Source organism: Brugia malayi (assembly GCF_000002995.4).
Source record: "Brugia malayi strain FR3 genome assembly, contig: Bm_v4_Chr3_scaffold_001, whole genome shotgun sequence".
Classification (NCBI taxonomy): Eukaryota; Metazoa; Nematoda; class Chromadorea; order Rhabditida; family Onchocercidae; genus Brugia; species Brugia malayi.
The window spans coordinates 8306956-8319415 of NW_025062477.1; the positions used below are offsets into that span (position 1 = coordinate 8306956).

At 32.5% G+C, this 12460-nt stretch overlaps 3 protein-coding genes across 4 annotated transcripts; 2 read left to right on the top strand and 1 right to left on the bottom strand.

Annotated features, from left to right (window-relative positions):
- Window positions 1-451: 451 nt before the first annotated feature.
- On the top strand, window positions 452-2152 carry Bm2265 (Uncharacterized protein; the record flags this gene model as incomplete). 2 transcript variants are annotated; one of them, XM_043080436.1, is made up of 6 exons in its annotated part: window positions 452-670; window positions 982-1161; window positions 1267-1373; window positions 1626-1713; window positions 1799-1929; window positions 2125-2152. In XM_043080436.1, the coding sequence occupies 6 exons, from the start codon at window positions 452-454 to the stop codon at window positions 2150-2152; spliced, it is 753 nt and encodes a 250-aa protein (XP_042936370.1). The 2 variants fall into 2 exon arrangements, with proteins under 2 accessions (XP_042936370.1, XP_042936371.1); XM_043080437.1 differs by having other exon boundaries at window positions 560-670.
- Window positions 2153-8145: 5993 nt separating this feature from the next.
- Bm16927 (Uncharacterized protein) lies at window positions 8146-9615 on the top strand (the record flags this gene model as incomplete). Its single annotated transcript, XM_043080438.1, has 2 exons — window positions 8146-8270; window positions 9462-9615. The coding sequence occupies 2 exons, from the start codon at window positions 8146-8148 to the stop codon at window positions 9613-9615; spliced, it is 279 nt and encodes a 92-aa protein (XP_042936372.1).
- Window positions 9616-11216: 1601 nt separating this feature from the next.
- Window positions 11217-12452, bottom strand: Bma-dylt-1 (Uncharacterized protein; the record flags this gene model as incomplete). The annotated part of the gene is made up of 5 exons (XM_001901208.2): window positions 11217-11287; window positions 11467-11547; window positions 11824-11947; window positions 12217-12273; window positions 12429-12452. 5 exons carry the CDS (start codon window positions 12450-12452, stop codon window positions 11217-11219), a joined length of 357 nt encoding a protein of 118 aa, XP_001901243.1.
- Window positions 12453-12460: the final 8 nt, after the last annotated feature.

A 12460-nucleotide genomic window follows, 5' to 3' on the forward strand; every position in this document is an offset into this window, starting at 1 on the left:
TCAAAAGGAATTGCATTCCACTGTACTGCACAGAAAATTAACAAAAAGGATAAAAGGATATTAAACTTCAACCAGTTATCACACTTATTGATTAACTGGAAACTGTTAATTAAGACACAAGTAAGAGGTTGTTCCGCTGCAATAAGTGGGCATTTTCAAACAACGAAGACGGTCTTAAGGTAGATGAGGGAGTGATAGAAGGAAGGGTATACATAGTTCTCTGGACATTTCCGAGGGATATGGAAAGGGGCGGTAGGAGGTGGTGGGTGATTTTCCCTCTATTGTTGGGAAGTAAGTGGGGTTTCTGTGGTTTTGGTTTGCGCTTACGTGTTTCGCTTTAGTGAATTACTTTACTTACTGCGGGGGGTGTTGAGCTGCCTTTTTCACCGGTCTCTCATGGAATTGGCCAGTAAGTCCACTCAACACTGGTGAGCTAACATGCAGATGCAAGATGCAAGTTGAAAGTGTAAGTGCTAAAATATTTGCTATAAAATTCGTCTTTTTTTTTGAGCTGTCGAGATTTTTTCGAAGCTTTTTAGTTTGTTGCTGCAATAGCAAAATGGCGACTGGAACGCCAGCAGATGAGGGTGATATTCGCATTGAGGAAGACGATATATTAGATAATGGTAGTGATCTGCTCACTTCCACAGATCATATGAGCGAAGATCCAGTAAGTTTGGTTAAAGTTCCATCAGTATTTTTACGCTTTCTACAGCATAGCATCGATGTATTTTCAATTCTAATCGACATTTATTGTCCTCTTTTGTTATTGCTCAAGCCGTACTTTAGTAAATGAACAACAAGTAAGTATAAGTAGTTGATTGTAAGCTAAGCAATCTATCAAGCTGTTGTTGTTGGCTCCGTTAATGGTGTTTAGTTGTTTATTGATGAGATGCCAGGACTCTCCCTAAAAATTTTTGCGTCGACATCTCATAAGTAGTTTGTTTCAGATTATCTTTATGTTTAACATATGTATTTCAGGATATGGAGGCGCTAACGAATCGCATGAAAGAAATTGAGGAGGAAGCTCAATTAATACGCCAAATGCAAAGTGATGTTGAGAAACAAATGAATATGAGTACTGGCAGTAATACTTCCCAAAGCGTTGCTTCAATTGAAGATAAAATTGAAGCAGATAGCAGATCTGTTTATGTGGGGAACGTATGCACTTATATTTTCATTTTGTAATCTTTAATGTTATACCACTGTTAATTTTTTTAAGGGAAACTGGTTTTGTATGAGATTTAATCTTATGTATTGTCTCAGGTTGATTATTGTTCGACTGCGGAGGAATTAGAAGCTCATTTTCATGGATGTGGTTCCGTAAATAGAGTAACAATCTTGACAGATAAATTCACAGGCCATCCAAAAGGGTATGCTTGTTTCATATCTCGTATTAGTCAGTCTTGAATTATATAGATTTTTTATAGATTTTATACATTTTTTTATAGATATAGATTTTTTGGGAAATTTTTTATCCAAAAATATGTGATGACTTAAATTTTATTGAATTAGACTTTTTAGTCACTTCCGGAAATACAAGAGTGTTTTGATCAATTCACATTCTGTTACAACATAATATTTTTCTTTCTCTGTATTTGAGTAAACGTCAACCATGTTTTTAGGTTCGCTTATATTGAATTTGCTGATAAAGAAGCTGTTCAGACTGCTCTAGCTCTTGATGAATCATTGTTTCGAGGCCGGCAGATCAAAGCTAGTTTTTGCTCAGTATTCATTATGAATAGTAGATGGTGTATTTTTCTCCCTGTTCTCGAATTTAATGTTGATTAGTTTTTAGGTTTGTGCCAAGCGAACGAATCGGCCTGGTGTAAGTACCACAAATCGACCACCTCGCGCACGTGGCCGTGGAGGCGCGCGTGTAATCGTGAAATACATCTACGCCGGTTATCGGGCTAGGCGACCGCCAAGGTAATATTTAGTAGCTGTTATAGTTTGTAAGCAAATTTGCAGTTGTGAAATTTGCAGATGCAGATTTCATTACTCAAATCTTTCAGTGTAGTTTGGTTGCTTGTTTTGTACTGACATTTAAAATATTAGTAATTTTTTGACAAAATTCGTTTTAAATTCAATTTTTTTTAAATATATATCTTTGGTTTATTATAGGCGTCGTGGAGTTTTCGCGCCATACTAAATATAGGTCGATGTTGTCTGAATGAGCAGAAAAAACATCGAGTCATACCAATGTTTGAATTTGGCGTGTAGGATTTAGTGACGTGTTTTCGTTACAATTTGCTACCCATATTTTCCACACTTTGTTCGTTTGTTGTATTTTATGAATTAGCTGTTTCTGTTTTCGAGATTTTACTTTTGAATCAGTTTTGAGAGATCCAAATGAACTCTGGTATGGTTTTAGATTGGAGCTAATGGAAAACTACTTCGATCTTTATAATACATAAAGTGCAGGTTATTTGACCTGATTTAGTGGTAGCGAAATACATAAATGCTCCCGAGGTGCTATTTTGGATTCAGAAAACTAAATTCCTCAATTTAAAACTTAAGTGATTTGGATTATTAGTAATGCTTCACTTTTTTTTCTTTGTTTTGGAAGCTAAGAAGTACAAGATTTTTTGATTATAATTGGCAGCTCTATCTTTTATTTTTCAATAAAAACCATTACCTGGTTTCTTTATTGTAATACACACCTCATTTCTACCAACACCACAATCTACGGTTTTGTATTGGTCGGTTTTAATTTAGGCTATTATGCTAATGATTTTTTGTCATTGTTTTTATGAGAGAAAGGTTCCTTTTCTAATCTAAGGGTTTCAGTTTTCTTAAATTGTCTTCGTTCTTTTTGCAGTTTTGATAATTCTTTTACTTTTTATTGTCATATTTCGCCAGCTCTTATTGTCTAACAAATTGACCGTGGCCATTGTTATTGTTGTATGAGAATGTGGATGGTTTAAATCAAGTTTGCTTCATTTTACTCGAAAAAAAAAAAATCTCTCAAGCATAAATATTACGCACGCAAAATCTCTTATTTTTCTTTAGAGTCAGAAGAAAGTAACTTATACTCTTTTGGTAATATTTAAAGGCGAATTTTTGACAACACGTTTTATAAACTCTGAAGAAGCTTTTATTTCTCCAAGCTTTTTGTTCAAACTGTTTTTCAATATTTGTCATAAAACAGTTATTTTAGGGGCAAGGGCGTTAACGAATCATTTGAAATGATAGTTTTTTTTTTCTGAATTGTTTTCTCAAATTTTTATTGGATTAGAACTTCCTGCTTGAAGCTCGTGCGGTTGAAGTACCGATTAGATCAAATAATGTGCACGGCTTCCACTTTTTTAGGTGATAGGAGTCATCTTACTAGATCTTTTATTCGTCTTTCTGGATGATATCTTAAATCTTGGGGAACGTCTCATAGCATTAAAATTTAGTTTGGGAAATCAGATGCACTCACATAGAAAAAGATCCTTTGCTGGGAGTTTTTTCACAGGGTCTAAGATTGACTTATGGTTTTTTTAATACCAACATATACCGGTATTTTTTATAATTGCTCTTTCTCGTCATTAAATTTCTCTTAAACGACTAGAGTTTATGATGTGTCTCGAGACAGGTGAGGAATGTTGCATTAAATTTTATAAAAAATTTCTTTTGCTTTCAAGAAGTCTTTTTTCAATAATTAATCATGTCCGAGAGTGCGATTGCTGCTGATTTCTAGGATGAACAGAAATGGGGTAAACCTTATTTTTTTCCTGTAGAAGTTTTCTGCAATAAAATCTAAGGTTGAAAGTATTTGGCTTGAAATTGCCTTTACTCTTTATCTCACATTCATTAATTCTAGCACTGACAATTCAAGAAGATTTTTACATGTGTTAAAATCATAAAAAGCCGTCTATATCGCGGACATTACATCGTGGTGATGTTCTAATTGTTGCTATTCCAAAAAAGTCTGTCAAAAAACACAAGAATTCTTGCCCAACTGACCATAAAACTTAAGTGTTAATATCAGAAAACATTAGAGAAAATTCACACATAAAATTATCATATTGCTCATTACTAAAACACAGTTAACTTAAACAAGTTAATGGGTTATATTTTACATCATTTACAATGAAATGAATTTTTCTTAATGAAGATTTGAAGTTTTTCATTGTCAGTTAACTCTTTACAATTCTCTTGTATACAATTCTCCCAGCAGACGTTTCTTACGAGATCGTTCACTGTTACAAAAATGATCCCGAAATATTTTTGAATATTAGCTGAATAATTTCAACAAGATGATAATTTTATTGTCGTCAACAATTTGAAGTATGGTTACTGGAATGTCTGCTCTTCATTTTTATTGTTTTCTGAATTTTGCCCATTTTTAAACTTATAAACAGTTTTCAATCATTTCCTCTTCGAATTTCTCACTTCAGACATTGTTCTAGTCAAAATTCTGGTCGGATATAGTGATTGTAATCTCGTTCTTCAAATTGCTATCAGTCATTATTTGCATTTAAATTCAAGGCTATTAATTTTTAGATAAATATCCTAGTTCTACATAAACTGCAGTTGAAAATCCAACTCTAACATCATTACGAGAAACTCTAATTTCGAACATGGCAGTAATAACTTCAGTCACAAATTCGATGGTTTAAAGTTATGGTTCAAATATTTTAATCCAAATTTTGATCTCATTTCTTGCTTTTAGAGAATCCAATTCTAGGTTTATTGGCTACCAGGGTGTGATCCCGAATTTTTTACCAAGTAAAGTTAAAATCTTCAACAGCGTAATCTCGATATAGGTTTCAATTTCATCAGTTTTATGCGTTTTGTTCATCTTTGCTCTTCTCTAACTCATCTTATTATTTTCCAAAGCTTTAATTTCAGATATATTGATCGTTCAGTCTTAAATTCCTAATATGCCACATCTGAAAATCTAATTTTAGGTTTTTTTTCTTTTTTCTTTTTCTTTCTTTTTTTTTTTTTTTTTTTTTTTTTTAATAAAATAACTTATCTAGTTGAAGTATAAAATAATTTTTGATCAAATATTTAATTTTAAATTTGCTGTCACCAATATCTTTCCCTTCATATGATAATTATTGAACATTGCAAGCCTTTCTTCATCGCTAATCAAAACTTCAATTGCTTTACCGTTAGAAAAAACATTGCTTTCAGGAATCTGACAGTAGAAATTTGAGCTTCACTTCTCTTTTTTAATTTTTGGTCGACTATATTTGATTTTTTTCCAGTATATTATCGATTTTTTCTCGAAATATTGACTTTTCGTTCCTTATATGCTTCACTTTATTCCCATTTAGCTTAATCTTTTCAACTTTAATTTATTCGCTTTAATAACTTTGTGCTTAGCATTTCTTTCAATATTCCTATAAAAAAGATGCCTGCAAAGCCTTGCAAAGAACCAGTTAAGTACACTTAGTAATAGCAAACTGCATAATCCTCATTTGATTGCAATCAGTCATTTAATAGTATTCCTGTAGGCAGCTGTCAAAAATCATTTTCTGTTGCGGAAAAATGAAATCAGATTAATTATAAATCTCAAAGAATGATTGTTAGCAATGTTAACAAACACTGTTTTGTAATAAGAAATCAGTGAGTCAAACTTAACAATGACCAAGTTTTGGGCTACATATTATGATGGAGCACACACCTAACGCAAACTTTCAATGAAGTTTACCAGGAATTTCCAGTATCTTAGTGAACATCTAAGATAAGAGAAATCTGAAAGTTTTAGATAGTAAAGAACCGAAACCCTTGCTAAGAATGTTTGTTTTATGAAATTGGTGCATACATTATGCCTTAATGCTTCTAGCAAGAAAATAAAACGACATACTTGAATATAGTCAGTGCATACATGTTATTCCTGAGTTTCCAATGAAATTACGCAGTAATTGAATGCATGAGAACATATTTTGAAAGACTTAATAATCTGGAACAAAATTCTTTCTTATACTGTCTGATAAAATTTGAGGTGTGAAATACAAATAAAAATGTGAAACCCAACTCACTAAAAAGCTAAGGCTCCAAACAAATTTAAACATCCAGTATATCATAAAGGTTTAATTTTCAACTTCTCTCATTTTCAAAGTTGATTTCCTTGTTGTTTGATCCCGACTTACACATATTTTTAGAAAAATATTCACTTAGATTGATTGAAATTGCTAAACAAGCTAAATTTATCTTCTTAGCTTTCAATTAGAAAAGATTTAAAATCTTTTGTCCCAATTGTCAAAACTGATGCTACTCAATTGTGGTCATATATGGAATAAAATTTATAGGTCTTAAACTCTTTGAAAATTGCAGCTTATTAATCTTATTAATCAGCAATCCGAATCTGGCTGGTCCTGCACTCTCTAATGCAGTATCTTCGCGAGCTTTTCGAAAATTCTGGGCCAGTTGCATGATTTCAATAATTTCCATTAACCAATAGAAAAGTTTATCACTGATAAACATTCTATTAGGACAAAAAAACTTTCCATTTCATTAACAAATCTCAGTAGTCAGTTATCGCAGAATTATCCTGAGCCAAAAAAATAGTCATTGCCCAGGAATTTTTTCCTACCTGATCGGTTTATCTATCTGCTGAATTATAGTTCAGCTAGTCGATGACAGTGAGGGTTACAGTTCGAACTGATTCGACTTCATTTTCTAAATTGAAGAGTACACGTTGAGTTATTCTCTCAGTACAGTCTTGTTTCCCTCAGTCTTTTAAAAGTCACCGTAATCAGTCAGCCATTACTTGCTTGCCTAATAAATAGAAAACTCAACTAAAATGATTAATATCCAGTCTCTCAACAAACATGATAAATTCAGGATTATATTTCTAGCACAGGTTCTGATGTTCTACATGTACGACCTGGTAGAGCACTGAAATTTCCTTGTTTCCGCTACTGAAATATTCACTAAATTATTTTGCAATTAATCGTTATTTTGTAGTCTCAAGATTTCTCGATGACGACTGTCAGACCTTTCTTTAAATTTACTCAACTAGTTAAGATTGCATAATTTTATGACTTGATATGTAATAATGAATGAAACAATGTCATACACCGAACAAGTAATTCGCAAAGAACAACATTTAATCTAAAATACAGATTTGATAAGGACTTCATCGCATTTACTAAATTTGTATAGGAACTTTATGAAATACTACCTCGTAAATTTAATCTTCATAGAATTCCCAAAATACCATTCTGGGTGATTTCCGCAAAGTTCAATTCAATCTGAAACATTACAAAAGGAAATTAATATTTAGGCCATGAAGGTCTTCTATGCCTGGCCACACTGAAACATAGTAATGAAGATGAAATTGGATAATAGAATTTATGAAATGGATCAGAAAAATCAAGCACTTATGGTTATTGATTCAATCTTTATACTTTTTATTTCAGCAAATGAGAGATACGTGAAGTGAGTTGACCATCTGAATCAATAATTAGCAGCCAGAACATTAAAGTCAATATGCCACACCACAAACAATTACTTCGGCGTCTGTCTATTCGATTGAAAGAGGAATAAGAAAACCATTAATGAATTTATCGTTCAGAAATTAAACGTTTGGTGAAATACAGGAAAAGGTATAAGAAGTGAGTAATGAAGAATGACTGTGATTCTCTTCAAACGAATAAATTTCAAAAAGATTTCAATGAATGGACCGATCAGTCGAATGCTTGAAATTGCGCCTTTGCCTGACATTGGTCTCGTGGAGAATATGTTCACGAGTGAGCGTACAATTTCTGTGAGCGCTTCCCGAAACAGTTGTGTGGGTGGGTAGATGACTGAGATGTTGGGCAGTAGTGTGGTCGATGGTTGGGCAGGCAGGGAGGTTGCTTCCTATTTTGGAGTATTCAGTCAGCATGTGTAGAGGGAATGATGTGATGTAGTGTTTCAGATGATACTTTGTTCTCATCTAATTGTTTATATTTAGTGTAAAGCTTACATTGGGTCTCCATGTTTGTATCGATGAACATAAGGTTGAGTTATGGCTATTTATCATTTTTAAGAAAACATTTTGACTCCTTAAGGATTTTATGAGCATTCAGTCTTCTGAGTTTAATTATGAACAATCTGATATTGGTGAAGTAGGATACAGTGGACATCTTCAGATTGCCATGGTTTTGGATTGTTTTTTAAAATTTGTTTTTAAAAAAAAGTTGATTTCAGTAATTGCGGAAAATGTATTGTTTACAATGGCTAATTCCCGTGCTGCTTATACCTAAACATTGGCTCCATCCAACGTTCATTATTGACCAGGCTCTCTTCATGTGGTTTTATGTTGTTGGGTTTTTTATGGAAAGAAGGTTTGTTTTGTCAGCTTTTTACTAATCTGAACCATAAAACTTAAGGAAATAGCATTAAAGATCATAACCGCCGTCAGCGACCAGCAATGTTATTTATTCTTTTCTCCAGAAGTGCGTAGAGATTCGACGGCATTAATGAAAAAAGCATTTTCTGTTAATTTAGGGTGAATAAATTAGTAGCCTATTGGTGAAAGGTTAGGTAAATAGAATGGATGAGGCGAAGTTTCCGATTGATCTAAATTTTAAATCGTTAATTATCTAAAACATTGTTAGGCGACATTGTAGAGAAGATCTATATTGTTCTTGTTATCTATTGCACGACAGAGCTATTGCAGTTAAGCACAGTTCTGAGATATAATGGTTTCTAAGGTATAATGGGATCTAAATGATGGCAATAAACCATTAATGCTCGTCATAATCTTATGCTGGAAGTTTAACTTTGGCAAATATTTTACAACTTATCCATTCAGCTGTTATGTCGGTCTTCATGCTTCTTCATGATATTATGATACAACCGAAGTTTATATCTCACTGAGAAATGGTGGAATGAGTTTTACTATAATAAGGAAAGATAATATTTCAGAATGATTTTTTTTCTTGATTTCGGCTAAATTATGAGAACTCGTTTACAAAGCTTTTCAGACTGGATGATCTTGATAACTTGTGTATTGTAAGAATCAGCTTCAGCAGTTATTTCCTTTGGGTTTGGGTAGTGGCACTTCTTCCTTATCTTCATTTTCAAAAGCGTTCGGTGATTTCTTGAATTACGAGCTGTGGCTATATATACTATATTGATAAGTAGTTCCTGGACCAAATACGTTGCTGATATTGTGAATTGCTTCCCAGCTTGATCTTTAACTCATTTAAAGAGTCATTCCAGTTTTTGCTGATTATATGAATTTGTTCTTTGATTCTTAAGTTTTATTTGTTTTTAAAATATGTTTTTGTATTATAAATCTCATTCAGCGTTATACATCATGGAATGGAAGCTCATTATCCTGTTTAAAAATACCTCATTGAAATTCGTATCATCTAGAAAAGTGTTGATAAAAGTCTTACTACCTTCATTTTAATACTCAGAAGTTGCGAACTGAAAATAATTATTTGATTCTGGACAATATTGGTTAAGAATTTCATAATTTACTTAATTCAATAGCGAGCTTTCCGATGGACGTTTATTTTTCATTTCAGGCCTTGCTATATATGCTCCATAATATTTTTTACGGCTGTTGGATTATTATGTTGGAGTGATAGTGATTCTTGCATATTTTGGCCCTCCTGTGATACCGTTTTCAATGGAGAAATGTGCGCATATGTGCGCGAGAAAAGGCAATGGCTCTCGTAAAGTAAGAAAATTAATTGGAAAAAAGTCACTTCTGTATCTTGTTCTTTATTTTTGTGACGGGTGCTTTTGCTATTGATTGGAGCACTTGAATAGTTTATTTCATGTAATGCAAACTCACGAAACGAAACAGTTTTCACTATTCTTGTCCGTGGGATAATATTCCAATACCTTAAAGAATTAGATTCGGTTTTTGCCGTAAATTACCTGAGAACTACTTTAAAATGCCTTAAGATATTAGGTTCGATTATTTTCTAGCTGTTAAATATACAAAATAGCAGTTTTATTATTTATTGAGAATTTCATCCATATCCTTCTTTGCTGGTCAGATGAGTTTCCGGGTGCGAAACGTAAAACTTCGTTGTAAATTTAAAAAATCTAATTTTTTATCATCAATAGTCCAGAACTCAGAAACCTTTTCTTCGTATTCTTTCTGTTATTAAGCTTTTGTTTTGCTTGTGCTTTACGTTGTACATTTCTCTGACCTTATATGCGGATTTTTTTTTCGACCTGATACACCGTATCACAATTCGTTTGATGTTAAAATCAAAAAAAAAAAAAAAAAAAAGAAAATATTGACAATAGGATTGTACGTTTGCGGTAAATATTATAATCAATTTGGGAAGATAGCAGTGCGTTTCTACGAAAATTTATTACTTTTTAATTCGAAATAACAATTTGGTGCTGAACACTAATGACAAAGAAGGAAAAAAAGAAAACAGATGAGCAATGAAGTGGAGACGGAGAACTTGGGATTTCTCAACAATAGAAGCTAAAAGCAGCTGATGAAAAGTATTTTTAAAACTGCCAATTAAACAAGGAGCTGCAAACACTGCAGAATTAATCAAAATGAATAGATCACATACATGAACAGATAACAACTTCTGAGACATTTAAATTCCAAATAAAAAATGAACCACATAAAGTCTTTCCTTCAACTACCTCGTAAAATATATAAAATTTAGTTTTACTGTTCTGCAAAGAATTTCTTTACTACGATGATACACCAACTGTGATAAAAAAATCTAATAATTGATTACAAATTACCTCTGTTTATCTCTACATGACATTTTTAAAACGGCTTTTCCGCAATTTTTTTATTGCTGTTTTTTTTTTTTTTTTCATGTCCATTGACAAAAAGTGCAGCCAAATTTCCACATCTGGCATAAGGTAAAATATTGTTCCTCATATTATACAAAGTAAGAGAAGGTAGTACATTTGAAAACTTTGAATTATTCCTGTTTCCTGAAATATTCACTTTAAAATGGAACGTGAAATAAAAAATCAAGATATGTGAGAAGCCAAAACTTAAGTGCAAGAGATAAAGCGAATCGACAGTGCATCTAATCTAATCCTAACAAGGTGGTGGAAATACAATAAATTGTCAAGACAACGGAAAGGAAAAGGTAAAGCAGCAAAGGAAGGAAAAGGAGAAGTTCGCTTTGCCACAAAATATCCGTAAAATACAAAATTTGTTCAGAATTTAAGAAAATTTAAGAATACGATGCTCAAAGCTTTATGGCTAACTTAAAAGCTATAAATGATACGTATTTTACATAAACGCTGATGATAATGATATTTGGGATATGGTATGTTCGCTCAGATCATATGGCGACAGCAAAAACGTTAACAATTGTCACGACTGCTTTGTTTTCCCATCGAACTGTAAATGACACTGAAAGCAAAACTGTAAACAGCTTTAAGCAACAAAAAATGAACCTACCATAATGATATGATAACATTATGAAAATTGTGAATATGATTATGAACATTCCATATTTCACCATGAATAGTTCTTGCGATGCAAAAAACTGATTTAGAGAAAAAAAAAAAAAAACGAAAACAATTGTTTACGATCTGTTGCCTTGTCCCAATAGCAAGTGCTCGACACGCTGAGACCTGCACCGGTATTTGTCTGCATGATCACACAGGTTACTGAAATAAAATTTAAAAAACGAGCAAATTTATATGCTGGAGCGAAATTTCAAAAAATTTCTTTTCATCTCAACCTGCATTATATACCATCGGTACATTACAAATAAGTTGCATTAATAATAATAATAATATTAATAATAAACAAAAATATACATGCAATAAACAGGATCAAAAATTTCCCAAAAGCCTCGTCATCCTAGAAATCAACTGGTTAAGATGGCTGTGAAGAAATTTAAAAGAGAAAATCGATAGCAGTTAAATGGTGGAAGTATTCACCAATGTATTTATAGGGCTTATTGAGCTTTACTAGATTAGTGGTAATTGTTTCTACAGCTTGCTGACTCCACTGATTTGTTGTAACATGCCAATATGGGCTGTTACCAATTATATTATCCAAAGCCTAAAAAATATTTATGCACTTTATTAGATAATAAGGAATACTACAATGAATCAGATCATGTTTTATAATTTATGATCACCTATCTGCGAAAACTAAAAAAAGGGATAAAATTAGGCAAGTTACATTAAGCGGCTGACTATAACAGCTCACCCTGAAAATGCATTTGCTCTTTAAAAAAATTCCCAGTAAATTTCCTCAAAATGTTGGAAATTAGAACAAAATAATAGAGGATTACTAACAACAAGCAAAGTACTGTTGAATAAACCAACCTCTTTGCTAATAGTCTGGACTTCCTGACTGAGAGGCACTAAGTGAGAAGCAGAATTCTAAAATTAATAAATCACTAAATTCCTTTACCAACGAAAAAATAGGAAATAATCCAGAAACATGCACCAGAATTAAATCTTTAGCATTAATAGGTTTATTTAAGAAAACAGAAAATGAGATATCTTAATGCTCAAGGAAAATAAATACGACGAACCTCAACAGGATGCGTGTCACTCATCACTATCC